We start from the raw sequence: 27,542 nt of genomic DNA, 5'->3' as shown, positions 1-27,542 counted from the left end.
TTTATCCATCCATCTGTCCGCCGGCCATCCTATGAATATTTTTTCATTGCATCTTTCTCAGGAACTCCATGTACATGATGTACATCATAAGGATTTCTGAAATTTGGTTTCAGGGTTTATATAAGCCAGCTATACTATGTATACGGTGTGACTGAGAATCATTACATAACAACTTCCTGTTTACCGAACACTTGTACCATTCTACACATGATAGCCAAATTAAAATTTTTCATCACATTTCTCAGAACTACAATACAAGGATTTCTATAAACAGTAAGTTGGGGGGGGGGGGGGGGGGGTATCATCAGTGAGCAGTAGCTCACTGATTCACTTGTTTCATCAGCATAACACAAACATCATTTAAAAAGAAGACTGGTCGACCTATTTGTTTTATAATTTGTAACCAGTAATTTAAATGATTTGAAAAAAAAGTACAAAATATTAGATAGATACATGAAACGAAAAGAATGTCCATGTTAAATATTGTTTAGAGATTGATTAAATCCACATTGTAAAGTAGGACATTATATTCTGGAAGGCTTTATCCATTTATGACATTGGTTCTGTCAATAGACTTTGTTTTATCTGGATTGTCTAGAAATTGGTTCTCAGTTAATAGATGATAATTAATCATGCTACTATGTTATTGATATATTATTTCAATCATTTGTGTGGTCATTAGGGATTTGTGTTGATGTCAGTCCATTAATGATATATATAGAGATAGGGAAGGAGTATAGAAATTTCCATTTCTAGATTAAAATTTTATGATATAATGATTTTGTACAAAGAAATGTTAAACGGTTATGAATGGAAATTAAAAGGAACAGTTTTTCTTGATGAGAGTTCAAAGGATAGTCAATGCAACCATATTTCATACTTATTTCATTATAAGGCTTGGAATTGTGGTTTTATTTTTGAGAGTGGAAAGGGGTTGATCAAAGGTTCCCTTTAATTCTTAAACTCCAGTTCGTATACATTTCACATATTGATGATAAAATGTACACTTCCTTGAAAGAAATCAACTATTAAATTTTGACGAATAATGCAAAATTTTGCAAAAAATAACAATAACGATAATTATTTGAAACCTCTGACAAATCTCGATACCGATATTAACGAATCACAATAAATATATCTTTATTTGCAAAACATACAACAACCAATTTTGGTTGTGGCAAATACATTGACAAACAAACATAATGAAACATAATGAAAACTCGACAATATTATAAGAAATATGGTGTTGATGGATTAAGTATTATCACGAGTTTATCAGTAAAATTAAGTGTACACATATTAAGATTTACATATTTTTGTATATAATATTTTAGAAAGATTTCTCTTATATTTTTATTTATTTTACAGTTGAAGAAAAATCAAAAATGAAATTCATCGTCTAAGATATTACATATTTTACATTTTCTTTCATTTCTTGGTATTTTGGTATATCGTCCAGTTTCTATGAAGAGACAATGATCGCTTATTCTAAATTTGGTTAACATTTTTCTTGTCTCTTTACTTGGGTGTGATAGGTAGTATTGCATTTGGTTATTTATATTAGATTTAAGAAATTTATATAGATATATTTTATTATTTTCATTTAAGTTATTTATTTTATCATCAATAAGAGTTTGATAATAGTTGATATAACTTTTTTTTAATTGGGGTTTTAAAGGGGCACTAGCTGTCAAATTCATGGTCACCAATTTGACTCAAATTCTCATATATGATTAATAACAATGTAAAACATTTATCCAATCTATCAAACGTTTAGAATAAATAGTTTACAGAGCATGGGGTAGATGATATGTAGGTTCGTTTCGTGTGTATTTAAATCCAGATGCCATCTAATTAACTATCGATTTGACCTCAGATGACCATATAAGCGATGTAAACACAAATAAAGATATGAATAGGTTAAACCAGCACGTGCAATTGGATTTTTATAGGTCTGTTTGATTTGAATTTATAGATTAAAAATATAAGTTTCTCATTGTTTTTAATAGTATAAGAATGATTTATGTGGATCGAATTAGTAATCAAATGATTTACCGTAGTTTCACTTTCATTGTTGACATTTTTTTCTTTAAATAACCAGTTCACGTACAATGCATGCGTTGTTAGTCTCTAGCTAGGGGGTTAAATTGAAGTTCACATGAATACCGGTTAGAATGATGATGACGTATTCACTTGCAAGTGAATCAGTCAAAAATTATGCATAATCGCTTATTTCAACAAAATTAAAGCAAATTGATTGCTAAAAGCAAATTATTATTTCATTGTTCCAATTTAATTAATGATTAATCTAAAAAAAATCATACTTTATTTTTTTTATATATATCGTAGCTAGTGCTCCTTTAATTAACATTTTAGTCTGTTTTAAAGTTTTAGTTTCCTCAATAAATTTAATGTCAATATTTATATCTTGTGACACATTTTTTGCAAAAGTATACCAAGAGTATGTTCCCTTGGTATCTAAACTTTTAGTTAATTTAAAGGCTTCATTAAGAAGTAGGTTTAGATTTTCATTATTTAATCTAGATACAATTTGACGCTAACTGTAGCCAAAAATAATCATTTGACGCCTAACGTGAAAGGGTATTACTACCCTCTTGTATACCTCTTCTTGAATTTTAAATCTACTTCATAACACAATTAAGTAACAAACAAGGATCTATAGATTTTGTATTATGTTGCATTGTTACATGCAGCTTTTCTTTAGGATTCTGTAGCTAATGATGAATCTTATAATATTTGTTCTCCGAAATATTTATAGATATTACATTTAATGTTTCCTGTTTCTGTTATTGGTGTTGTTTTGTACAGTTTTGAGGCCTGTATATAATTTATGTATTGTTTACATGTATCGCTACTCGTAACTATCCAGCACGCTCAATGGTAAAATCGTTGACTAATATTCAGACGTTTTATATATATATATATATATATATATATATAAACGAGTCTAAATTGAAAACTACGTTCAAACCTATGATTGCGTTGGATAAAAACCGCAATTTTTATATGAGTGCATGTCATACAAATTTCGTTGTAGAAGGGTCTAAACACAGCACAAACAACATTTTTAAAAGACCAAAAAAGTGAAAAAGTATATTTTAACAAAACGCATTTATATATATTATAATACAATTGTTTATTTTACAGTGGGATCAGCAGACAGATCGGAAGGAGGAAGTGTTGGTTGTTGTGGATATATCTTATGGTGTCTGTCAATCCTACTTATCATCTGTACGTTTCCATTCTCTATGTGTTTAAGTATAAAGGTATGTACTTCAACAATAAGGAACTACTGTGGATTCATTTATTTTCATGGGTATCAATTTTTGTGGATTATAGAAAACTTGCAAGTTCGTGGATATTTAATTTCGTGGTTTTGCCGAAGTCTACATACAAGCCTATAGAAAATTAGTTATTTGTTGAACATTTAATTTCGTGGTTCACCAGTACCAACGAAAGCCACGAAAATTGGTATCCCACGAATAATAATGAATCCGCAGTATACCCAAACATACTACCCTAAAGATTAACTGAGGTATTGTAATTGCTTTTCTTTGAATTCTCTTAGGCATTAAGTGTCATACCAAGGGTTCATCGGTTTGGCTATCCAAGATGTATAACTACTTGTATGCACTCTTATACATCAAAAGTGTAAATGTTGGTGTGAAATTTGAAACCTTTTTTAGGAAGCTAAATTACTTTTTGATTTGTTTTAGATCTGCTCAGTGATTTATTTCCTTTTTGGAAAATTATAATAAAAATATTGACTTTTTGTTAAAAAAATCCTTCTTTTTGCATCAACTGGGATATACATAAATTACTTATTTGATATGCATGATTCTGTTTAGAACAAAATGAGATCTGGAAGTCTTAACTTTTTTAAGTGTCTGATAGACTACCAATAATGTTTGAAAATTATTTAGTTGACATGTTAGTCCCAAGTTTTTAGATGTAGGAAACATTCTTAAAGTATAAAGATCTTAAGTCTTTGTCAATCAAACAGGTGAGTAGTCCTTTGTGTAAGAGTTTTTTTTTTGGCTGATTGTTTTTAGTGTAGTTGATTTATAGTGTACGTACCGACATTAAACATATGTAGAGGAATCAAAAAGTTAAGCAAATGCAGCATATGTTACTGAGCAATAGATATCAGAAGATGTTGCATGTGTGCTAATGAGACAACTCTTCATAAGAAGATGTGGTATGTGTGCTAATGAGACAACTCTCCATTCTTGTCACAATTCGTAAGGTAAACCATTATAGGTCAAAGTATGGTCTTCAACAAGGAGCCTTGGTTCACACTAAATAGCAAGCTATTACATGTATAAATGGCCTAAAAAATGACTAGCTATATATAGCGTTAAACCATTCAAATTTAAAAAAAACAATGGTCTAATCTATATAAAAAACGAGAATAGAAAAAAGCTTATGAACCACATTAACAAACAACTACATGTACTATTGATCAGCAGATTCCTAGTAACATACTATGGGTATTGAAATGTTGATTATGGACTTACCGGTAACTTATTCAAATTTCAATTAAATTGCATTTTACTGAGAATATTATTGACAGTGTTTATCAGAAATAATAAAGGCATGATATATTAAATGTTTGTTATTGATTTTGTAGTAAGCTATGATGAATTTATATTAAATTGTACTTTAATATATAAATGTGAAACGACTGTCCACTTGCTAATGGTAGTTAGCATTTATTCTTAACAAATTAAGTTGTATATGGAATATATTGATTCTGGTAGAAATAATTAAAAATCAAGAATTGTGTCAACATATGGGATATAATGAAATATTTTGCAAATTAAGGCCAAAATAAAGAATGATTTGTTACAAGGGTAGAAACATTTTGTAGTAAGAAATTTCACATTGTAAGTTTTAATTTTGCAAAACACATTTCATTGCCTCTTTTGGAATAACATTACTTCAAACATTTCTTATTCAACAGTTTTCTGAATTTCTTTTTGAATTTGATAGAAAAAAAAGTTGTACAAAATCATTTTGATATATATCATGTATATGTAGAGAAAAAATTAAATTACATTGGTGTTATATCATCTAATTTTTTTGTTTTGTTTCAGGTTGTTCAAGAATATGAAAGAGCAGTGATATTCCGACTTGGTAGACTGGTTTCTGGTGGTGCTAAGGGACCAGGTAAAATAGTAATACATCAATAATACAGTTTCCAATGGAGCTAATATGACACTAAAAAAGGGGATGGGGGAGATTTACCTCCTCACTAAAGACATTAAAAGATCATTTTAGAATTTTTTCAAAAAAATTTTTAGTTTAAAAAAAACTTGTGTTTTGTTCTTGCTCACTGTTACAGCATCTGTGAAATATTACACATATTTATACTGAAATTTTAACCAACACCAAAGAAATGTTGTTTTGCCTATATATATGATGATTATTATAATTAATTATTAATGTTTTATTACCATGGATAATAGTTCAGGATATGAAAAAAACTACAGATCACTAATGCTTGTGTGTTGACAATTTGATATATAATTTTAATTGCAAATGGACAATAAATGTTTTGAGTAAGGATTTTTTGGTATATAGTTATAGATAAGTAAGGAGATATAGGGATTGCTGTGTAGTAGCCTACTACTAGGCGTCAACAATTGGCAAGTTTTCTGCTAATATTAGTTTGATAAGAACTACTTATTATAGATGAATAACATTTTGTATGAAGTTGCATTACTATCAGAACATATGTTGACAACTATTTTGAGGCCCCACCCTCTAAGTGATGGTCTAATTATCAATGTTGAGTTTTCTACCTAAGTCAGTTTGTTAAGAATTACTAGGTTTAATTATGAGTAATTGCTGTTCTGCCATGTAAGATAATAACATTTTAATATCTGATTATCTTTTTAGGTTTGTTTTTTATCATACCCTGTATTGACTCCTATACGAAGGTGGACATGAGGACAGTATCTTTTGATGTTCCCCCACAAGAGGTAACATTATCACATTACGGTCTGGCCCGTAGCCAGGAATTTCCATGGGGGGTTCGTTGGACTCACAAACTCAACTTTGACAGTCACAATTCGAACAGAACATTGACTTTAACAGTGCTTATTTGTTTTCAAAGGGGGGTTTGTCTGAACCCCTCGAATCCCCCCTGGCTACGGGTATGACGGTTTACTTCATTCCTCCTCAAATTTATCCTGAGGATATATAAATAGCAAAAAATATATTGTCTACATAAAGGATAGTTTCAGCAACTGCAGGCTTCCAATGTTTTATGACCTTCTTTATGAAGATAGATTCTTCCAATAGTTTGCTATTTCTGTGCTTGGAATGAGAGTTATATCCCTTTGCTTAATACTGGCAAAATTGATAATTCTTTCATAAATCAACAAGTATCAAAGAGTTATTTCCCTTTGCTCCATGTTGATAACTTTATAAATTCCTTCATAAATCAAGAAGAAGCAAAAATTTGTTTCCCTTTGCTCCATGTTGTCAAAGTGAACATTTCTTTCATAAATCAAGAAGAAGCAAAATATTGTTTCCCTTTGCTCCATGTTGTCAAAGTGAACATTTATTTCTTAAATCAACAAGAAGCAAAGAGTTATTTACCTTTGTTAAATGTTTTCAAAGTGGACAATTCCTTCATAAATCAACAAGAAGCAATGAGTTATTTCCCTTTAGTCAAGATGGCATAGTGAACAATTTCTTCATAAAACAACAAGAAGCAAAGAGATATTTACCTTTGGTCAAGTTGGCATAGTGAACAATTTCTTCATAAAACAACAAGAAGCAATGAGTTATTTCCTTTGGTCAAGTTGGCATAGTGAACAATTTCTTCATAAAACAACAAGAAGCAAAGAGTTATATTCCTTTGGTCAAGTTGGCATAGTGAACAATTTCTTTATAAAACAACAAGAAGCAAAGAGTTATATCCCTTTGGTCAAGTTGGCATAGTGAACAATTCCTTTATAAAACAACAGGAAACAAAGAGTTATATCCCTTTAGTCAAGATGGCATAGTGAACAATTTCTTTATAAAACAACAAGAAGCAAAGAGTTATATCCCTTTGGTCAAGTTGGCATAGTGAACAATTCCTTTATAAAACAACAAGAAACAAAGAGTTATTTCAATGCTCTTCAACTTTGTATTTGTTTGGCTTTCAAACTATTTTGATCTGAGCGTCACTGATGAGTCTTATGTAGACGAAACGCGCGTCTGGCGTATAAAATTATAATCCTGGTACTTTTGATAACTATTTACACCACTGGGTCGATGCCACTGCTGGTGGACGTTTCGTCCCCGAGGGTATCACCAGCCCAGTAGTCAGCACTTCGGTGTTGACATGAATATCAATTATATGGTCATTTTTATAAATTTTATGTGTACAAAACTTTGAATTTTTCGAAAAACTAAGGATGTTCTTACCCCAGGAGTAGATAACCTTAGCCGTATTTGGCACAACGTTTTGGAATTTTGGGTCCTCAATGCTCTTCAACTTTGTATTTGTTTGGCTTTCAAACTATTTTGATCTGAGCGTCACTGATGAGTCTTATGTAGACGAAACACGCGTCTGGCGTATAAAATTATAATCCTGGTACTTTTGATAACTATTTACACCACTGGGTCGATGCCACTGCTGGTGGACGTTTCGTCCCCGAGGGTATCACCAGCCCAGTAGTCAGCACTTCGGTGTTGACATGAATATCAATTATATGGTCATTTTTATAAATTTTATGTGTACAAAACTTTGAATTTTTCGAAAAACTAAGGATGTTCTTACCCCAGGAGTAGATAACCTTAGCCGTATTTGGCACAACGTTTTGGAATTTTGGGTCCTCAATGCTCTTCAACTTTGTATTTGTTTGGCTTTCAAACTATTTTGATCTGAGCGTCACTGATGAGTCTTATGTACTATGTAGACGAAACGCGCGTCTGGCGTATAAAATTATAATCCTGGTACTTTTGATAACTATTATTTCCCTTTGGTCAAGTTGACATAGTGGACAATTCCTTCATAAAACAACAAGAAGCAAAGAGTTATATCCCTTTGGTCAAATTGGCATAGTGAACAATTCCTTCATAAAACAACAAGAAACAAAGAGTTATTTCCCTTTGGTCAAGTTGACATAGTGAACAATTCCTTCATAAAACAACAAGAAGCAAAGAGTTATATCCCTTTGGTCAAGTTGGCATAGTGGCCCAAGACCACAATTAATGACCCCGCTTTTCGTTGTTCACGAATATAGTTCCCCTTAATTATAGTGTATTTTATATGAATTTGGTTAAATATACTTACCATGAAATTACATTTATATATATAGAATATGTTTGCTTTCACAACATGTTCTCATCGCAATTACCTAGGTGATTAAAAATTACATCCATGAGATGTACTCACCTACGTCATAGTTCACCTGTGTAACATACACTAGCTTTAGTTTTAATTTTTGCGTTCAAGAGAACGCATGTTTCTCGTCGGCAAGGATTTTTAACAGTTTACTGTTGAAAATCCTTATGTTTTATAAAGACATTATTTGTTTTTGGAATATCGGTATACGATTAATTTAATGTGAATCAGAATACAGCGCTTCTGCCAAGTTTCTGATATGCACGTTTTCGTCATTTTTACAGCTTACTAGTCTGGAAATACGACGACATAGAAAATGACCTTTGTTTAGCCGCCATTTTCAAACATTAAATCGGGTCCGAGGAAAAGCAGAATTTAGCTGTCAAAATCGGACATGTTACGTGAGTGCTACGTTTTTAAAAAGATATATATTTAAACGGATGTTTATTTCTTTTTTCACACTCAGGTGACCGGATTTTCACTGCATTAGAGCAATGCTACGAAACGGGTCGAGTGTAAAGTTTGGATAAAGTCGATTGTTTACAATTTGCAGTCTGTACACGAGCCTGTGTAAACACATCGCTATATTAAAATCAGAATAGGAATTTTGACCAGATCTGATTGTTTTTCATGTGGAAAACGTCCGTATGGGAGCGTATACCACTATTGTCACTAGAACCTCAATTGGTTCAGTCGATTGTTTACAATTTGCAGTCTGTTACGTGTACGCCTGGTACACGAGACTGTGTAAACACATAACTATATTAAAATCAGAATAGGTATTTTGACCAGATCTGATTATTTTAATGTGGAAAACGTCCGTATGGGAGCGTATACCACTATTGTGACTAGAACCTCAATTGGTTCAATACATTTCAATCAGAAAAGGGAATCTGCCCATTTCTGATTGTTTTATTTGGAAAACGTTCCATACAGGGAGCGTAGACCAACAGTGATACTGTTTTAACAGTTGATAAATACATAACAATCAGAATAGGGATTTTGCCCACAACTGATGATGTTTATTTTTGTTAACCTTCCATTCAGGGAACATGAACCATATTTATTGAAAATAAAACGTGCTCAATGGATCACTATAGAATTTAAAAAATAGAATAGGGATTTTGTCCAAGTCTATTTGATTAATGTTGACATGTTTCATACAGGAAACAGGAACTAGAACAACATGCATGATTTAGAATCTGTAAGTTTCATTCATTCTAATAAAATACAGATTTGATATCTTACATAAAATTAAATCATAACTATTTATTGATTGCACATTGATATTTATGGAGCATAGAATTGCACGTGGATGATTGTTGCAAATAAAATAAATTAGAATCAGACTAGTGAATTTAAGTCCAGGTCTATCTGACTTTTCTAGACATCCTTCCAACCAGGGAACATTATGTCTACTTTTATTATATTTTAAAACAACACAAGCATAGCTAATATTTGGTTGCACATTGTTTTTTTTTGGTGATGAACCAACAGTTTAGTCAATTAACATATTTGCTCATATTGATAATATATTGAACAAGTGTCTGGAAATAGTCAAGACAGATATTAAAGACACTAAAATAATACATTGTTATCTAGTACAATACAAATGTGATTGCAGTTCAAACTTTAAGCATACCAATACATACTTCTTTTAAATATGTCCAGTTTAAATCAGGACAGTAATTCTTAGAAGCCTGAAATATTTTTCCAGAACAGCAAATTGCTGTAAATATTAATAATTTTTTTTACTGATAAATAATTCTCCAATGCTCTAACAGACATGGAGACAGTAAGAATGGAGCACTGTTCTAAATACAGTTGATCGCTTGTGACAACTCTTTTTACTAATATTAAATTTCATGGTCAGTTTACTTATGGCAAGAAGAACATGAATATTATAAGTATAAACTGCTATAACCAATTGTTTATTTTTGTCGGCAGTAAGTAAACAAAGGCTTTTATATGTTTTTATGTAAACATTAGAATGTCTATTGAATAAAGAGTTTAGGGGATGCCATGATGCATTTCACAAAGACTCATTCAAGGTAATGGCTTGTATATTGATTACATAATTCAGAGTGTACATTGCCAATGCATATAATATAATATGTACTAATTCTGTTTTGTTTTGAGTACACAAAAAAGAGGTGATAACGTAAGACTTAAGAGACTATCTTACCCTCACTATATGGGAATCACTGTCAAATTATACATATATCTTCCAATCATGAAAGCAAAAGGAGTTTGGATGCTCTTTTAAAGATAGAAAATTATGCCTTAATTTACATCTTAAGTTTTCTAAGCAATGCCAACAGATGGGCAAATTTCTGCTATAAGGATTCATTCATTGGGTCTCTTTTATTCTTAATGTGAGATTGGTAGAACCCAACAGTTTATGCAATGGCTACACATTGTTTTTCCTAGTGTTAAATATTGATTCAGAATTCTGAAGTATAGAGGACTCAAATATGCTGATTTATAGAAACAAGATTATCATTAATTTAGATCTTGTACAAAAATTAGTAAAATATTGGTAAATAAATAAATAAGATTTAAAGCATTGTGGATGCAGGATTTATTTAAAATGCTAGACATCATCAGGTCTAGGAAATTGAAGTAGTTCTCAAGATTTGAAACTATCTATTATACAGCTCTTTATATAAACCTTTATTTAGTCAGTCTTTACGAGATGCAGTAAAAAAGAAGAGGTTTTTTTTTTTTTTTTTTTTTTGGAGTAACACATGATGTACCAATATAAACATATAATATATATACTTTTCAATTGGTTCTCAAATTTTAGCACCAGTGTAGAAGCAGTTAATCTAACAGCAAAATATAGGAAAAGCAATTTATTCAAAAGACTGATTAATAGTTAGCAAATAGCTTTCAATAGTCTAAGAATAGTACATGGAAGTAAAATATAGTATGATAATTCCATGATTATATCAAATCAAATGCGAGACATTTTCTTAATATTATACCTAAATATTAAAATGTCACTGTTTATTTTTATTTTTGCTCATTATAAGCATAAAGTTACAAAAATCTAGTCTGGTCAAAGTCAAGTTGTGTATTATCTACATGCAGGAAGGTTTTCCGATTGCATGTGATTTTAATCTCGGAATTGATGGTAATTATTCACTTTTCAATTTCCATATTACCAGCCAGAATAATATACATTGTAGATATATAGCATATAGTTAGTATCTCATACAAGAATATGCTACACAAAATTGAAATGTGTTTATTTTAAACAATTATTTTGAATTTTGATTCAATATTGTTTTGAAAGATGTGATTATTTAAATCACATTAATTTTGTTTTTGCCAAATTTGGGGACAAATGCAAATTTCTTCTGAGTGACTAAGTTAACCAAATGATATACCAAAAGCTGTTTGGTTGATATATATTGAATCATATCAGAATGTATAGGATTCAGATGAGGTGAACCAAGACAGAAATAAAATGAGCATTTTTGATAGTGAAACCATTTCTGAAATAACTAAGAACACTTAAGAATACTGCAAGTTAGTACAAGTGTTTTCCATATTGCCAAACAAGTGTTTTTCTTTAAATACAACTATAGAACTATATTTGACAAGTTGCATTTTAGTATTTCTGATAGCGAAATAATTTCTGAAATTAATATAAACAATTGTCAAGAGCAACATACAAGAGTTGTTCATTATGTCAAATTTTTGTTTCCTTAAATTTGGAACTATACATGGCAAGATGCCGGGATAAGGTACCGGTATTTGATGTATCAACTAACAAATGTGAAAAACTATCAATAAAATATTTTAGAAAGTTAACCGTTGTGAAATGTTAATTAGAAATATCAAAACATTTTATTTTAGACAGATTTTTCATAGCTGGAGAAAATCATCTGTTAGCATTCTTTTTGGATTTATTAAGGACAACAATCATGGCTTTAATTCAGCTCAACATCCAAATATTCTGTGGAAGTAGTATATCAATGGAAACATTTATACTGAAACTTTTCCACTGATTTGTCCATTTCTGTATTTTTACACTTGAGTAGTCCAATACAAAACTAAAATATTGTTCATGATTGAAATGGTAGACATTGTATTCAAAGGTTCTATCACTCATAGAAATTTTATCAGATTTTTAAAATTTAGTCAGTTTAGAGAATTGTCATTATACAATATGACAATAGTACAAGACTTCTCTTGATGAAAATATTTTATTCTAAATCTATAAAATATTAAAAGTAGTATATCTAGCAGAGAAGCAAATTTTCAGGGACTATAACTTTAAAAAAAAAGAAGTTTAAAGATTAATCCAGATTTAGCATAATCATGAAACAACTTTGGTTTGAGTCTTTAATAAACTTTGATTGTATTAAGGACACCTATTTACAAAGTATATTTTAATTGATTATAATTCTTTAATTAAGTAGAAAAGAATTTATTTCGAAAGATGTGATATTGATCAGGTTATCAAAAGACGACAGCAATCATATATTATATGTTATTATATTAATATAGAGAAAACAATGGAAAGGTAATAATGTTTCCAAATAAACTTAAGTTTCAAAGTGGAATTAATGAAATTAAGGTTGGATTAGTTCTTGTCGATTTGTACAAGCAACAAGAACAACCTATTCAGAAATAAATACTTATATACTAGTGCATCAATATTACAACACATTTAGCTCATAATGAAGGAGCTTTAATATAATTATTTCTATACTGACCTGCAGATTATTTATCTATCAGATATAGAAAGATGGGGTATATATATACATGTGAGTGCCATTGAGACAACTCTACATCAAATCTATTAATTTTGCATACTTGTATTTATACAATCTGCAAAGTTTGCCATTGATATACATATAGTTATGCAGCATAGCTTCATTGTATAATAAATTCAGTAATTTCGGTTTTTACTAATATCCGTATTTTACAAAATTTAATGGAGTTACTTTAAAAAATTTCACATAATTTTTTATATGTTGAAATTGTATGTGTGTGAGAGAATTTATCCTCCACCAAATGAAATACTGCTTGTTAATCAGTAAATATTCTATATATATAAATGTAATTTCATGGTAAGTATATTTAACCAAATTCATATAAAATGGTAATTTTTGAAATCTCAAGAAGAGATTTTATATGAATTTATAGGGTTAAATATACTTACCACAATCCACCACCACCCCTGGAATAAATTCAGTTTTTTGTTCACTTAATTGAAATTATTCAATTAAACGACAAATTAAAACTAAAGCTAGTGTATGTTACACAGGTGAACTATGACGTAGGTGAGTACATCTCATGGATGTAATTTTTAATCACCTAGGTAATTGCGATGAGAACATGTTGTGAAAGCAAACATATTCTATATATATAAATGTAATTTCATGGTAAGTATATTTAACCCTATAAATTCATATAAAATCTCTTCTTGAGATTTCAAAAATTACCATTTTTTCTTTATTTTTTTTCTTTGCCTTTTACATTCATTTGTTAGTTTTTATGGGATGGAAATGAAAGAAGAGAGGTGAAATAACTTTTTGTTGAAGGTATTTTAACTGATTTTAATATGGAAAGAGTGATTAGGTCAAGTGCAAAAAGGTAATTTTTTCTGTTTTCGGAACATCTCTTGACTTGTCCATAGGGGTATGGATGTGTATTGGCTAAATTTGTAAGTTACATCAGAGCAATCTTTATGAATTTTGGATATGTTTTTGGACTAGTACTATACATTACACACACAAAAAATTTGACAAAAAGATTAGGTCCAATTTTTTTAATGAGACAAAAAGTTATAAAGAACTAATAGAGAAATTAATTGTGGTCTGTGGCCTAAGAGGTGCATTTCAGCAAATTTTGAATTTATACTTTGACAACTTCTCTGAATGATCTATTGGTATTGATTTGTCAAACTATATGAGAAGAAATGATTTCCACTTTTATTTGATAGAAATTTGTGAAAAAAGTCACTTTTCAGCTAAAATGCCCAAAAAGTAGCTTTTTCACTTTTTTCAACATTTTTGCAAAATAAGCATCCTTATTTTTTCTCTGACAATTTTTTTCTGATATCTATTTGTGTTTGTGGTATTTATTTCATGTGTTTTACTCATTTGTGAACTCTGAACACAAGGAAAAGTGGATAAAAGCATAAAAAGAGTATAAAATGTGCTGTTTTAATAGTCTAGGTCTAGCGGTCCGTACGAAGCAAGTGAAATATGAAGTTCTATGCACTTTAAAATTGTATTTCTTTAAACAGATTGCACTGAATCTATATGAAAAGCACTTATTACAGGTTGTTTAAACTTGTCTGTTTCACAGAATACCTTTATTTTCTTCTGCTGGATGGCTGGTGGTTAAAATATTGGCATTTTAAGACTGAAATTCCATGCAGGTTTTAAACAGTAAATTGAAAAAACTTTGCATCAGACCATACTTTCTACATATACAATTAAAAGCAGCAGTCTTTTTACATCCAGGCTTCAAATTTGATCATATCTCAGCAAGGATTTTTGCAAAAAGAAGCATATTTCCATCTCCAATATCATTTATATGCAATTAAATATGGAAATATAGGGAACGGCCTAAATTGACAACTTGTTATTTTAAGCTTGACATTGCTTAACACCATGTAAAACTCATGTGTTATGCTTTTTGAAACTTATATTTACATGAAAAGAACATTTATGATATGTTAAATGTTTTGTTTTAACTTAACAACTTCAGAAAATTGTTGTAAGTGGAAAATATTGCATTTCATATAAGGCCTCGCTTCATTTGAAAACCTCTATTTTTTGGCATAGGCACATATAAAATTACTTTTTGTCAAATTTTTATAAGTCTCATACATTAAGTATGCTATCATTTACTTTGAATATATAATATCTTATACATGGAGACATAAAAAAGTGCAATTTGGTGTTTTGGGGAAATTTTTGAAGCCAAAATTTCAAAGTTGAAATTTTTCTATTTCAACGTCTCAATTCAGCAACCAAAGTTGAGGTATAAAAAATGCCACATTTTCTATAATATATATCATATGGCCTTTAAACTTTGTAAACTGACTTATAATACACTAAGCTTAAATCTTGCCAAGTTTTATTTGAATTGGTCAAGTTTTTGGCCCCTAATAGGCCCAAGACCACAATTAATGACCCCGCTTTTCTTTGTTCACGAATATAGTTCCCCTTAATTATAGTGTATTTTTTCTTTATTTTTTTTCTTTGCCTTTTACATTCATTTGTTAGTTTTTATGGGATGGAAATGAAAGAAGAGAGGTGAAATAACTTTTTGTTGAAGGTATTTTAACTGATTTTAATATGGAAAGAGTGATTAGGTCAAGTGCAAAAAGGTATTTTTTTCTGTTTTCGGAACATCTCTTGACTTGTCCATAGGGGTATGGATGTGTATTGGCTAAATTTGTAAGTTACATCAGAGCAATCTTTCTGAATTTTGGATATGTTTTTGGACTAGTACTATACATTACACACACAAAAAATTTGACAAAAAGATTAGGTCCAATTTTTTTAATGAGACAAAAAGTTATAAAGAACTAATAGAGAAATTAATTGTGGTCTGTGGCCTAGTGAACAATTCCTTCATAAAACAACAAGAAGCAAAGAATTATATCCCTTTGGTCAAGTTGGCAAAGTGAACAATTTCTCCATAAAAGAACAAAAAGCAAAGAGTTATTTCCCTTTGGTCATGATGGCAAAGTGAACAATTCCTTCATAAAACAACAAGGGGCAAAGAGCTATATCCCTTTGGTCAAATTGGCATAGTGAACAATTTCTTCATAAAACAACAAGAAGCAAAGAGTTATATCCCTTTGGTCAAATTGACATAGTGAACAATTTTTTCATAAAACAACAAGAAACAAAGAGTTATATTCCTTTGGTCAAGTTGGCATAGTGAACAATTCCTTCCTTAAATAGTCAACAAGAAGCAAAGAGTTTTTTCCTTTGCCCAAAAGTTGGTTATCAGGTGCATAAAGCTTCAGTTCTGATGATTTTTCGTTCCTTTCTTGACCTGTAAGACCAAGAAAATTGAATGAAAGATAACTTACACAGTATGATGCACAATGCAATTGAAGTTTTTTTTACACCAGATGGCTAGTAAAAAACATCCCTAGTCATAACTATAAAATGAACTTTGTCAAAGTGATCCTTACTGTGAGGTCTGGATGGGATTTGCAAAATAGAAAATAATGGGCCAAAAATGTAGAATAATGAGCAATTAACACAGACTTATGTGCAAAATAAAACAAAAGAATAGAGAAAAATACTGTCTGTAAGTTCAGAAATTATTGCATGCACTTATTATTGCGATTTTTCAAAATATGGACAAGAGAGCGAGTTGTAACTGCATAGACATATGGCTTGATAATTGATGCATTTTCAGAAAAATTTACGTACAAATATATGTTTAAACTTTCAAAATGCAAGCTCTTATTAATATTACTGCGATACTTACCTAGTCACATTATTAGCATTTATAAAAAAAAATCAAAATAATATCTGAATTTACAGTAAGTCAAAAAAATAATAGATTTTGTTATACCTTTGCAGATTCAGTAAATATTAAAGATATGATATTGGTATGTTTTAATAACTGGTACTGTAAACTCAGTTAAACCATAGAATATATAAAATGTATGTATAATTTGATATTTGCATGCTAATGAAACATGTATAACACACTAAATTTGAAAGCTTAAATTTTTGTTATTTAGATTTTGACGAAAGATTCTGTAACCGTGGCAGTTGATGCTGTTGTGTATTATAGGATACAGAATGCCGCCATGTCAATAACAAACGTGGAGGATTCTAACAGGTCAACTCGTCTTCTTGCCGCTACTACCCTCAGAAATGTTCTTGGAACAAAGAATCTCAGTGAAATTTTGTCAGACAGGGAAACCATCAGTCACGTTATGCAGGTAAAACATATAACAGCAGGATAATATCTATACTATTTAATGCGAAGACCTCAATCTGTGTGTCACTTCTCTTCCTTCCTCTACAAAAGTAATCTTAATGTCCTATAGGAACCATATGCATAGTTGCATATGTCATCCTGGTTTATGATTATAAAATTGACAATCAGCATTGCTGTCATTAGGGAACTGTCATTAAGTACCTACAAAACAACCATTATTTTTAGTTTTCCTGCACAGTGACAAATCACTAAGATGCTTGTAGAAGGTAAATAGTGCAGGGATACAGGCGACCCCTTCTATCTGGTAAATGACGTCATTAAGGCGCGTATAATTGACGAGTTTTTTTCTGGTGACGGATGAACTCAAAAGTGGTCTATTATTTTCTCTTATTCTGTACTCTATGTACATACATACACTATAGATAAAGTGTATTTCAAGTTTATATTTAATCTTAATTCCAAGTTTACTAGTAACGGCGTTCATATATTAAAGAGAAATTATAGTGTATGTCTGTTCATAATAGAAAAAAAATAGGGGATTTTGAAAAAAAGGGAGGGGGTTATAAAAATTGTTCTGACCCCAAGTACCTATAACTTTTGATACCTTTTCCCATTCATAACTTCTTTTTTTTTATAAAACTTCATCCTTCAACAGTTCCATACTTTCAACCACTCTTCAAATGCCCACGATTTCACAGGTGTGTTCTAGTTATATATTAATTTCCTTATGTCATGTCAAGTAGAATAGAAATTCTTTTGATATATATATAATCAGCAAGAAATATAAATCCCTTTAGGACAGATATTTTTCCCTTTCGATCTTCTCACATCCTTGTTAATGTTTTTGTTGTTACAAATTCTGATCTTTTAATAGAAATTTATGTAAGAAGTTATGTAAGTTTTTAGGATTTAATATTTAATTATTCTAGTATGTAAATTACCATGATTAACATATTATATGTGAAAAAATGTGAGTATAATGAAATGTTTTACAGGGTAATTTAGATGAATGCACGGATCCATGGGGTATCCGTGTTGAACGAGTTGAGATGTAAGTTTAATACACACACAGTGTGTGTTTTCTGCTAGTACATATGCAATATAAGTGTGTCTCTGTGTAGTTGGTCAAATTCTTATACTGGAAACAGCTGATTTTTATCTAACAGTTTGATGTGATTGTCTTTATTTTGAAAAATAACATTTTCAGAGTTGTATCGCATGGATTATAAAAATAAAATAAAATCATTAAATAAGTGTTTGGAAAAATGCAAATTATAAATTAAAATATATAATGTCTGTTTATAGCTCATATAAATTACCTCCCGTTTTTTCTGATCACTTGGTGTCAGTTGTCCATCGTAGTCATGTTTGTCCTTCGTTGTTTACTTTTACAAAAATCTTCATTGAAACTATGTACTATAGGGAGACACATTTTACCAAACTTGATTACATTCATCATTATTTAGGGTTTCTAGTTTAAAAATGTGTCTGATGACCTTGCCTGCCAGCAAACATGACTGACATGGCATTAAATAGAACATAGGGATAAAATGTAGTTTTTGGCTTATATCTCTGTAACTAAAGCTTTGAGAGCAAAAACGACAGGGTTTCAAATGTTCATCAGGTTAAGATCTATCTGGCCTGAAATTTTCAGACAGAAAGACAACCAGTTGTTGGGATACTGCTCCTGAACACATACTTTAAGATATCTTGAATAGGTCTGTTTTCCCAAAATAAATATTGTAAACAATGTTTTAACTCAAACTTTCATATATACTCTTTTATCATAATAAAGCAAGGCTGTCATGAAATAAAAATGAATGATGCTTACCTTGTTTAATGTATGGCTGTAAAAAATACATCTAACTATGAATGACATGTCAAAGTTCAAAAGGATTCCCTATAAGAGAAATAACATCTTTTCTATTCTAATGACCTGCAAACAACCAACCATATGTTGACAAGGGGAAGAAATTCCTACAAAATGTAACAAGTTTTGATGAAAATGTTTTTTTCTTAAAAGAAATGTAAATGTCTTAATTTGTTGAAAATATAGCTGTTTTTAGTTGATTTGATGTGATAATGAGATTTTGACCTCCTAAACAAAGGCATACATGGTGCAGGTAGAGTGCATGACCGAAGAACTGGGTGATTTAATATGCATGATACTTTTGTTTTATTTTCTAATGTTTTAAGTGTCTTGGAACAGATGTTCACAGTGAATCTTTTACATGTGTAAATCTTAGCTAACAGTATTATGGATTCATACTTATTCGTACACGTGGGTTACTCATTTTCTGGGAATTGTAGATATAAGTGTTAATATACAAATTTTATATGATCTTTTATGAAGAAATATTTAATACATGTTAGGGAATTAATTGTAAACAAAAATACAAAACTAGCTTTGAATTCACGTAAATTGGTAGTCACTATGATAAATGAATCCACAGTATCTGAATGAAAATGGTGTTTTGGAACTTTTATTAAAATTTAAATTGATTAAAATTGGATTCCCAACCATTTGAAGTATAAATTTATTTATAAATACACATACATGTAGAAGATCATTGGAAGGAAACTGCTGAAGAAGTAATGAAATAATTGTCCTTGCTTTATACCATTGCATGGGTTTTTGTTGTGTGTGTGATATTTTAGTTTCTTTTGTTCCTTTTTAGACCTCTTTGGATGAAGCCACTGATCCTTGGGGTGTAAGAGTTGAACGTGTTGAAGTGTGAGTATAGGGAAAATATATACAATACTATTGTCTTGATTATAATTTATTTACAGTTTTTAAGCAATTAAAATTCAGTTTTGAAACTGTCTCTTTAATGGACATATATATTTGAAACTAAAGTTTAACGATAACTATATTTATTTAAGGTGGTACCTTACACTACAGGGAGATAACTCTGTAAAATCAGTAGAACGTTTTAATGATTTTGTGTTGTTAAGGAAATATAAAGCTTCTCAATGATCAAAATAAGTGTTCGTCAAACTGCTATATAACCAGTGTATTTTTCTGATTAAACGGTTGGTTCAAATTTTTTGGAAATTTTATATTTTTGTCAAAGGATCTAAATAAATATTTTGTCAAAATTTAAAGAAAAATAAACAAGCGAAATTAATATTAGTTTAAGTGTTGGGTACCACCTTAAAACAGCAATAATTTTTTCATATGTTATATCAATAAAAACAGTTTATTCAGATAACCGATAACGTATAACTTGTTAGACAAACATCAATCAATCGACATCAATGTTTTCATGTAACATTTGATTGGCCTCTGAAATATACAATGATCTTAAATCTAAAAAAAGTACAATACTAACAAATGTCAGAGAATCCTGAAATGAGGCAGGCACAAACAATCACTGAGGTTACTGTGGATTCATTTATTTTTCGTGGGTACCAATTTTCGTGGATTGAGGAAAACTTACATGTTCGTGGATATTTGATTTCGTGGTTTTGCCGAAGTCTGCATACAAGCCATGAGAAAATTTGTCATTCATTGAACATTTAATTTCGTGGTTCAACTGTACCCACAAAATCCACGAAAATTGGTATCCAACAAATAAAAATGAATCCACAGTAACATGTTTAGTGAGATCTCAACCATATCCCTTTACCTCTAACCAATGTAGAATAAAAAAAAACACACAGAAATATGCACAGTAAAACAAACTTTAAACGAAAGAGTTCATTGTCAGAATATGGATCAGATGAAGTTTACTTTATTTATATAGTTTAGTTTCTTAAGTTTCTATGATTAGACAATTTCTAACAAACTCTAAGAAATAGTTCAACTATATTTTGTTGATAGAATTATGGAAAGTTGAGCATGTCAATATGATAGGACCTCATCAGACCATGACTTCATTTTTTGGTTCATTGATAAATGTTATGGAAAATATTTGTAGATCTGGTAACTTTTGATTTTAAAACGTTCCTACATGTGTATACAATTTTAAAATTGTGTGTTATTTATATCTGATCCTGTGTGGAATTTTGCATGTTGTTTGATGGAAGTGAAAGACAATGATTTAAGACCAATAGCAATCTCATGTTTCCTTACCTACAGATATGAAATAATAAGGATGGAAATAAAACATAATGAAAAACCAATTGTTCAGAGCTAATAACATGTATGATTTGTAGAGTAGATCATTCAAATTAGGACAAGAGAAGTTTTCAATTACAAAGAGTGCAATCTCATCATTGGCATATTAATCATTTCAGTTTTTTCTAAAGTTTAAATTGTCATGAAACATTGTACATCTATATATTTCAGCTATCATCGGGAGAAACCTAGGTTTGTTGTTGTCTGCTTTTTGTTTAAAATGCAAAATTTAAAGTCTTTTTTTTAACAAAAGCTCACATTTCACAAGTGTATTTTTCTGCAAAGAACTTAAAAGGGTTTTCTTGATGAACATGTCATGACATTTCTATTTTATACTTATAGTAAAGATGTCCGTCTGCCAGTACAGTTACAGAGAGCAATGGCTGCTGAAGCAGAAGCTGCAAGAGAAGCCAGAGCTAAGGTAATATAAAATTGAGAATGGAAATGGGGAATGTGTCAAAGAGACAACAACCCGACCAAATAAAAAACAACAGCAGAAGGTCACCATCAGGTCTTCAATGTAGCGAGAAATTCCTGCACCCCGAGGCGTCCTTCAGCTGGCCCCTAAACAAATATATACTAGTCCAGTGATAATGAATGCCATACTAATTTCCAAATTGTACACAAGAAACTAAAATTAAAACGATACAAGACTAACAAAGGCAAGAGGCTCCTGACTTGGGACAGGTGCAAAAATGCGACAGAGTTAAACATGTTTGTGAGATCTCAACCCTTCCCCTATACCTCTAACCAATGTAGAAAAGTAAACGCATAACAATACATACATTAAAATTCAGTTCAAGAGAATATATATATTTACAAGAATATCAGTGGTGGATCCAAGGGGGTTCCGATGTAATCATAGACACATACAGTTAAATATGTTCTAACAGGCATCTTTCTTAAGCATGTTAAGGCCAAGATGAAATATATAAAGACATTTTTATACGACCACAAACAAATTTTGGGATGGTATAATGATATGGTGTTGTCGTCCTCTGCTTCATCGTCTAAAGACACATTTGGTTTACTGACATTAACTTTAGTTTAAGGGAGTGGATCTCTTTAGTTCAACACCACAAAAGGAAGGTTGGGATTAATTTTGGGGATAATGTTTTAATATTTTGATTGCTCTGAAATTGTACTGCAATGTTTAATACTACAAATAGAAGTTTGGGATTCATTTTGGAGGTTATGGTGCCAACAGATTAGGAATTAAGGTCCGAGACCACCATTGTCGTCCCTTGATTTTCGTTGTTCACAAATATAGTCCCTAGTGTTGACAGTGGGTTACTTGCCATTAATTTTTATACCCCTTCCAAATTTATTTCTCCATGTTCAATGCCTCAAATTGCAAGAAGGGGGATGAAATTACACTGTTAAAAAATTTGGGTCCAGAATTTTAAAGGAAAGTAGTGATTTGGTCCAGCTGAAAAAGGTTGAAAATGAGCACTGCGGAAGCTGTCAAAAGATTTCAAGACGCCCTAAACATAAAATTGTCCATATTTTGAGTTAGAGGCGATGAAGTTTTCTATAAATTGGATATAATTTGTCCCAAAAGTAGTACAACACACTGTAAAAGTTTCTTTGAGAAAGCGCAGGTGGGATTTTTTTTATTTTCATTTATGTTCTAAAAGAAATGCACTACGAATTAATTGTGTTCTCGGACCTAAGAGGTGAAATCTGTAAAAATATAGAAATTGTACTCTGGCAACTTCCCTAAATGATTTGATGTTGTCAACTTGTCAAATAGCATGAAACTAAAGGATTTAAACTTTTATTTTATAGAAATTCTGCAAAAATGACCAATTTTGGCATTTTATGGTCAAAATAGGCATTTTATAACTTTTCCAATATTGATCATGTTGATGCATAAATGTCATACTGACTTTCTATCTGACAGGTTTTTATGTGTCAATATTTGTGTTTCTATGCCTTTATCTGCTTCTTTTACTTATTTATGAACTCTGAATCTACAGAAAAGAAGTTTATCTCAGATAAAATGTGCAAAATGTGTTGTATCAATGACCCTTGTCTAACGCCTTGTTTGGATGAAGTCAATAGTGGGGAGCTTGGTATATAAAATTTGATGTCCATATTAGAGACCTCATTAAATTTGTATCAAATGCACTTAACAATGTCTATTGTACCTGTTCCATTTCACATAATATATTTCTTTTCTTCTGTAGGATAGCAAGTGGTTTAAATATAAGCCTGTTGAGAATAAATTGCATGCAAGTTTTTCCCTAAAAAGGCAAAAATCTTTGTTTCAGCCCATACTGCTTGTAAGAAAAGTTAATTGTGAGAGTCTTTTTGTGCTCAGATTTGTTGTATCATGTCACATGAGTATAGAAATGATAAAAAAGACACAAATTTTTATTTTTTATAGCCTCAATATGCATTTTTTAATGTAAATATGTGGCACGGCCTAAATTGACCCTAAATTTTTTCCAGTCTTACTTGGCCTAAGACCCTTTTAAACTAATATGATTTGTTATTTGTAATTTTTCTTTCCATTTAAAGTACTTTAAATACATATGTAAGGATTATTTATAACCAAAAAGTTTCACAAATTTAAAATGGCTGGAAAATATTACATCTTTATGTAAGGCCCCCCTTCATTGAAAAACCTAAATTTTTAGGCGCGGGCTCATATAAATTTGACTTTTGAATAATTATGCCAAGTCTGAAAAATCAGATGAGTACTCTATTGCTTTTAGTACATGATAAGTTATATATGAAGGCATTTAAAAAGATTTTTTTTGCAATATTTTAATTTTTAAAGCCCCAAATGTTGATAGTTGAAATTTTTCAATTTTAACGTCAAAATTTTACACGCAAAGATGAGTATAGAACTTAACTTAATGTCTATAATATACATCCTATTGGCATGAAACTTTGTAAGCAGTGTTATAATACATTAAACTTTGTTCATACCAAGTTTTTTTAAGATTTGTCAACTCTTTCTACCCTATTAGGTCCGAGACCACCATTGTCGTCCCTTGATTTTCGTTGTTCACAAATATAGTCCCTAGTGTTGACAGTGGGTTACTTGCCATTAATTTTTATACCCCTTCCAAATTTATTTCTCCATGTTCAATGCCTCAAATTGCAAGAAGGGGGATGAAATTACACTGTTAAAAAATTTGGGTCCAGAATTTTAAAGGAAAGTAGTGATTTGGTCCAGCTGAAAAAGGTTGAAAATGAGCACTGCGGAAGCTGTCAAAAGATTTCAAGACGCCCTAAACATAAAATTGTCCATATTTTGAGTTAGAGGCGATGAAGTTTTCTATAAATTGGATATAATTTGTCCCAAAAGTAGTACAACACACTGTAAAAGTTTCTTTGAGAAAGCGCAGGTGGGATTTTTTTTATTTTCATTTATGTTCTAAAAGAAATGCACTACGAATTAATTGTGTTCTCGGACCTTAAGGGCCAAAAAGGGGTCAAAAACACATTTTTGTAGTTTCCAGACAATAGCTTGTGCTTAAGTGAATGAATCTCTTTGAAATAGTACTACAAGGTTTTATACTACAAATGTTTGGATTGAGTTTTGGGGTAATTGCTCCAAGAAGGATTCAAAAAGGGTTGGGTTTTTTTTTTTGGGGGGGGGGGGATTGTTTTTCCATGTTTTAAAGGGGTCATATTTTTTTCTTCAAATTTTTGAAGACGAAAAAAGAAACCTTCAATTGCACAGTATTGTGCTTAAGACTTGTAAGATCTTTGACCACATTTTTTTCCTTCGTCAAAAACCTATATTATGTCAAAAATTTGCTCACAATCTAAATTTAGACAGTATCAAGATTGAATATTGAGTCCAAATTTGCTCTAACTGTTCAGAACTTCAGGCTCTGTGGTTGTATCAGGCTGCACTCAGTGAACCAACTTATTCTTCTTTATTTGAGGAGGATTCATTTCAGTATCAATTATATAAAAAAAAAACTGTACTTTGTGAGAAAAGTTATTTAGAACATACATTTTGCAGTCTGTTCCAAAAATGTTTCAGTTCTCTAACTTTAGTTTGCCCATTTTCAAATATTATGAGACACATTCTCCTTTTATTTAATATGTCTATCACTGCTTAAAGAGACCATAGTATTTTTTTAAACATTTTTTTTGTTTGAAGAAAATTGGTACTCTAATTTGTAATACAATAGTACATTAACATGACATTTAGTTATATAGACAGGATAAACCATAGTTTGATCAATCAATCACTGCCACTGACCTTCAGTAAAAAACTGTCAAAAACAGACCATATTTCCAGTACACCTTCAGAAAATTTCAAAACATACACTAGTTTCAATGTAGAGACATCTTTTTTTCCAAAAATAAGTGTGGTCTGTTTGTGTTGGCAAAAATTGAAAAGATTGATTGTTGTCTATTCAATGTCCAGTGACAATTTCCAAAATTTGAAGGGGAATAAATGGTAATAGTTTAAATAGCTATCAAGTAACACATGTTACACCATCAAGTAACACATGTCACATACTTCAGTAACATGTGTCACCCACTCAAGTAACATGTGTTGCACAATCAAGTAACATGTGTCCCCAATTATGTAACATGTGTCACCCACTCAAATCACACGCCTTGACCAATTAAGTCACACCTGTCACCCAATCAAGTCACACGTGTTGACCAATTAAGTCACACCTGTCATCCACTCAAGTAACACCTGTCACCCACTTAAGGGGGCTCCTGGGTATAAATGATTTTTTTTTTCTAATATAGGATTTCGCTATATTTTTTCATAAATGAACTTTATCATATACTTAGAAGAAAAATGAAATAAAAAAATGGGGTCACTGTTCATTTAAGCTAAAATCTGCCTCTGGAAGAAGCAAACATTTTTGTTAATGTCCTTTTTTTCTGTTGAACTAATAGGAGAAAAAGAGGAAATATCGAAATAAAAAAATAACCTAATATAAGAAATCGCTAAAATTTTACAATTATTTAGTTTATGTACAGCTCATTTGAAAACAATAATAAAAAATATAGGTCACTAATGAGTTGAAAAAGATATTTCAAATTTAAGGCCAAAAAATGGCATTTTTGTACCAAAGGGAGATAATTTGGAGCTTTTTCAATTTTTAAAGTCATCTGGGGCCAAACCAAATCATTTTTTTGGGTTGATTTTTGTACCATATCATGAAATAACAACTAATAGTGTAATAAATAAAATTTGTAATGAAAAAATAAAGGTTTAATTTTTTGCTAAAAATTTTGTACCCACGAGCCACCTTAAGTAACACATGTTACACAACAGAAACATCAAGTGATCTGTAATTTTCTGTATGCTCTTATTATTGCCAGAGAAAAATGCAAACATTTTCAAATAATTTGTGTGCTTTTTTTAGGTGATTGCTGCCGAAGGTGAACAGAAAGCTTCTCGTGCCCTGAAAGAAGCAGCAGATGTTATGGCGGAGTCTCCAGCGGCTATACAGCTCAGATACTTACAGACACTCAATACAATATCAGCAGAAAAGAACTCAACCATTATTTTCCCTCTGCCTATTGATTTGATGCAAAGCTTTATGAAATACACTGGAGGTGCAAAGGAGACAACCCAAGCACACTTCTAAAGAAATTAAATATCTACAAAATCAACTATTATTTCAACTTGCCTGTTGATTCACTATACTCATATTTCATGTTGTCCGAGGGAGACAACATAGGGAACTTGCCAGAAAAGTACATCTAATGGTTCAAATTTATATTGTCCTTGTTTTAAAAAAACCCATATGAAACTAAGATTTACTAAAGTTTGTTTCTGATGTTTATTTATAATTGCTGGCAGAAAGGTATTCACCATAACAAAAGTAACAATATCAATATAAATATAAATTATTATATGTTTTGTTATGAAAGGAGCAATGAGATAAAAATCAGGATAAAAACACAATTACTACCTTCCTCCCATTAAGAAAAATCAAAAAAAATGTTTTACACATTTATTTTTCTGAAGCATTATTTAGCTATTATAAAAAAAGTAATGAATTGAAGTTTTCAAAAATTTATTATTTAAGCATGACATTTTAATATATATTTATGTTCAGTTTGAAAGAAAATAACTAGCAATATTTAACATGATATGTACATGTTTGTAAATAATTG

At 30.6% G+C, this 27,542-nt stretch overlaps 1 protein-coding gene across 2 annotated transcripts in view; it reads left to right on the top strand.

The window, feature by feature from the left end:
• Positions 1–27,331, top strand: part of LOC134707739 (uncharacterized) — a 30,867-nt gene extending 3,536 nt beyond the window's left edge. Inside the window, exons 2-8 of one of the 2 annotated variants that reach the window (XM_063567761.1) lie at positions 3,169–3,287; positions 5,118–5,190; positions 5,923–6,005; positions 17,103–17,306; positions 18,301–18,356; positions 21,768–21,846; positions 26,786–27,331. In XM_063567761.1, coding sequence (XP_063423831.1) covers positions 3,169–3,287; positions 5,118–5,190; positions 5,923–6,005; positions 17,103–17,306; positions 18,301–18,356; positions 21,768–21,846; positions 26,786–27,010 — 839 coding nt within the window. In that variant the 3' untranslated portion in view covers positions 27,011–27,331. Of the gene's footprint in view, positions 1–3,168; positions 3,288–5,117; positions 5,191–5,922; positions 6,006–17,102; positions 17,307–18,300; positions 18,357–19,983; positions 20,040–21,767; positions 21,847–26,785 lie in introns of both variants that reach the window. The other variant, XM_063567760.1, reaches the window with a different exon arrangement.
• The last annotated feature ends 211 nt before the right edge of the window (positions 27,332–27,542 follow it).

This window comes from Mytilus trossulus, chromosome 2 (genome assembly GCF_036588685.1).
Source record: "Mytilus trossulus isolate FHL-02 chromosome 2, PNRI_Mtr1.1.1.hap1, whole genome shotgun sequence".
Lineage (NCBI taxonomy): Eukaryota > Metazoa > Mollusca > Bivalvia > Mytilida > Mytilidae > Mytilus > Mytilus trossulus.
This window is presented reverse-complemented; position numbering and strand designations above follow the sequence as displayed.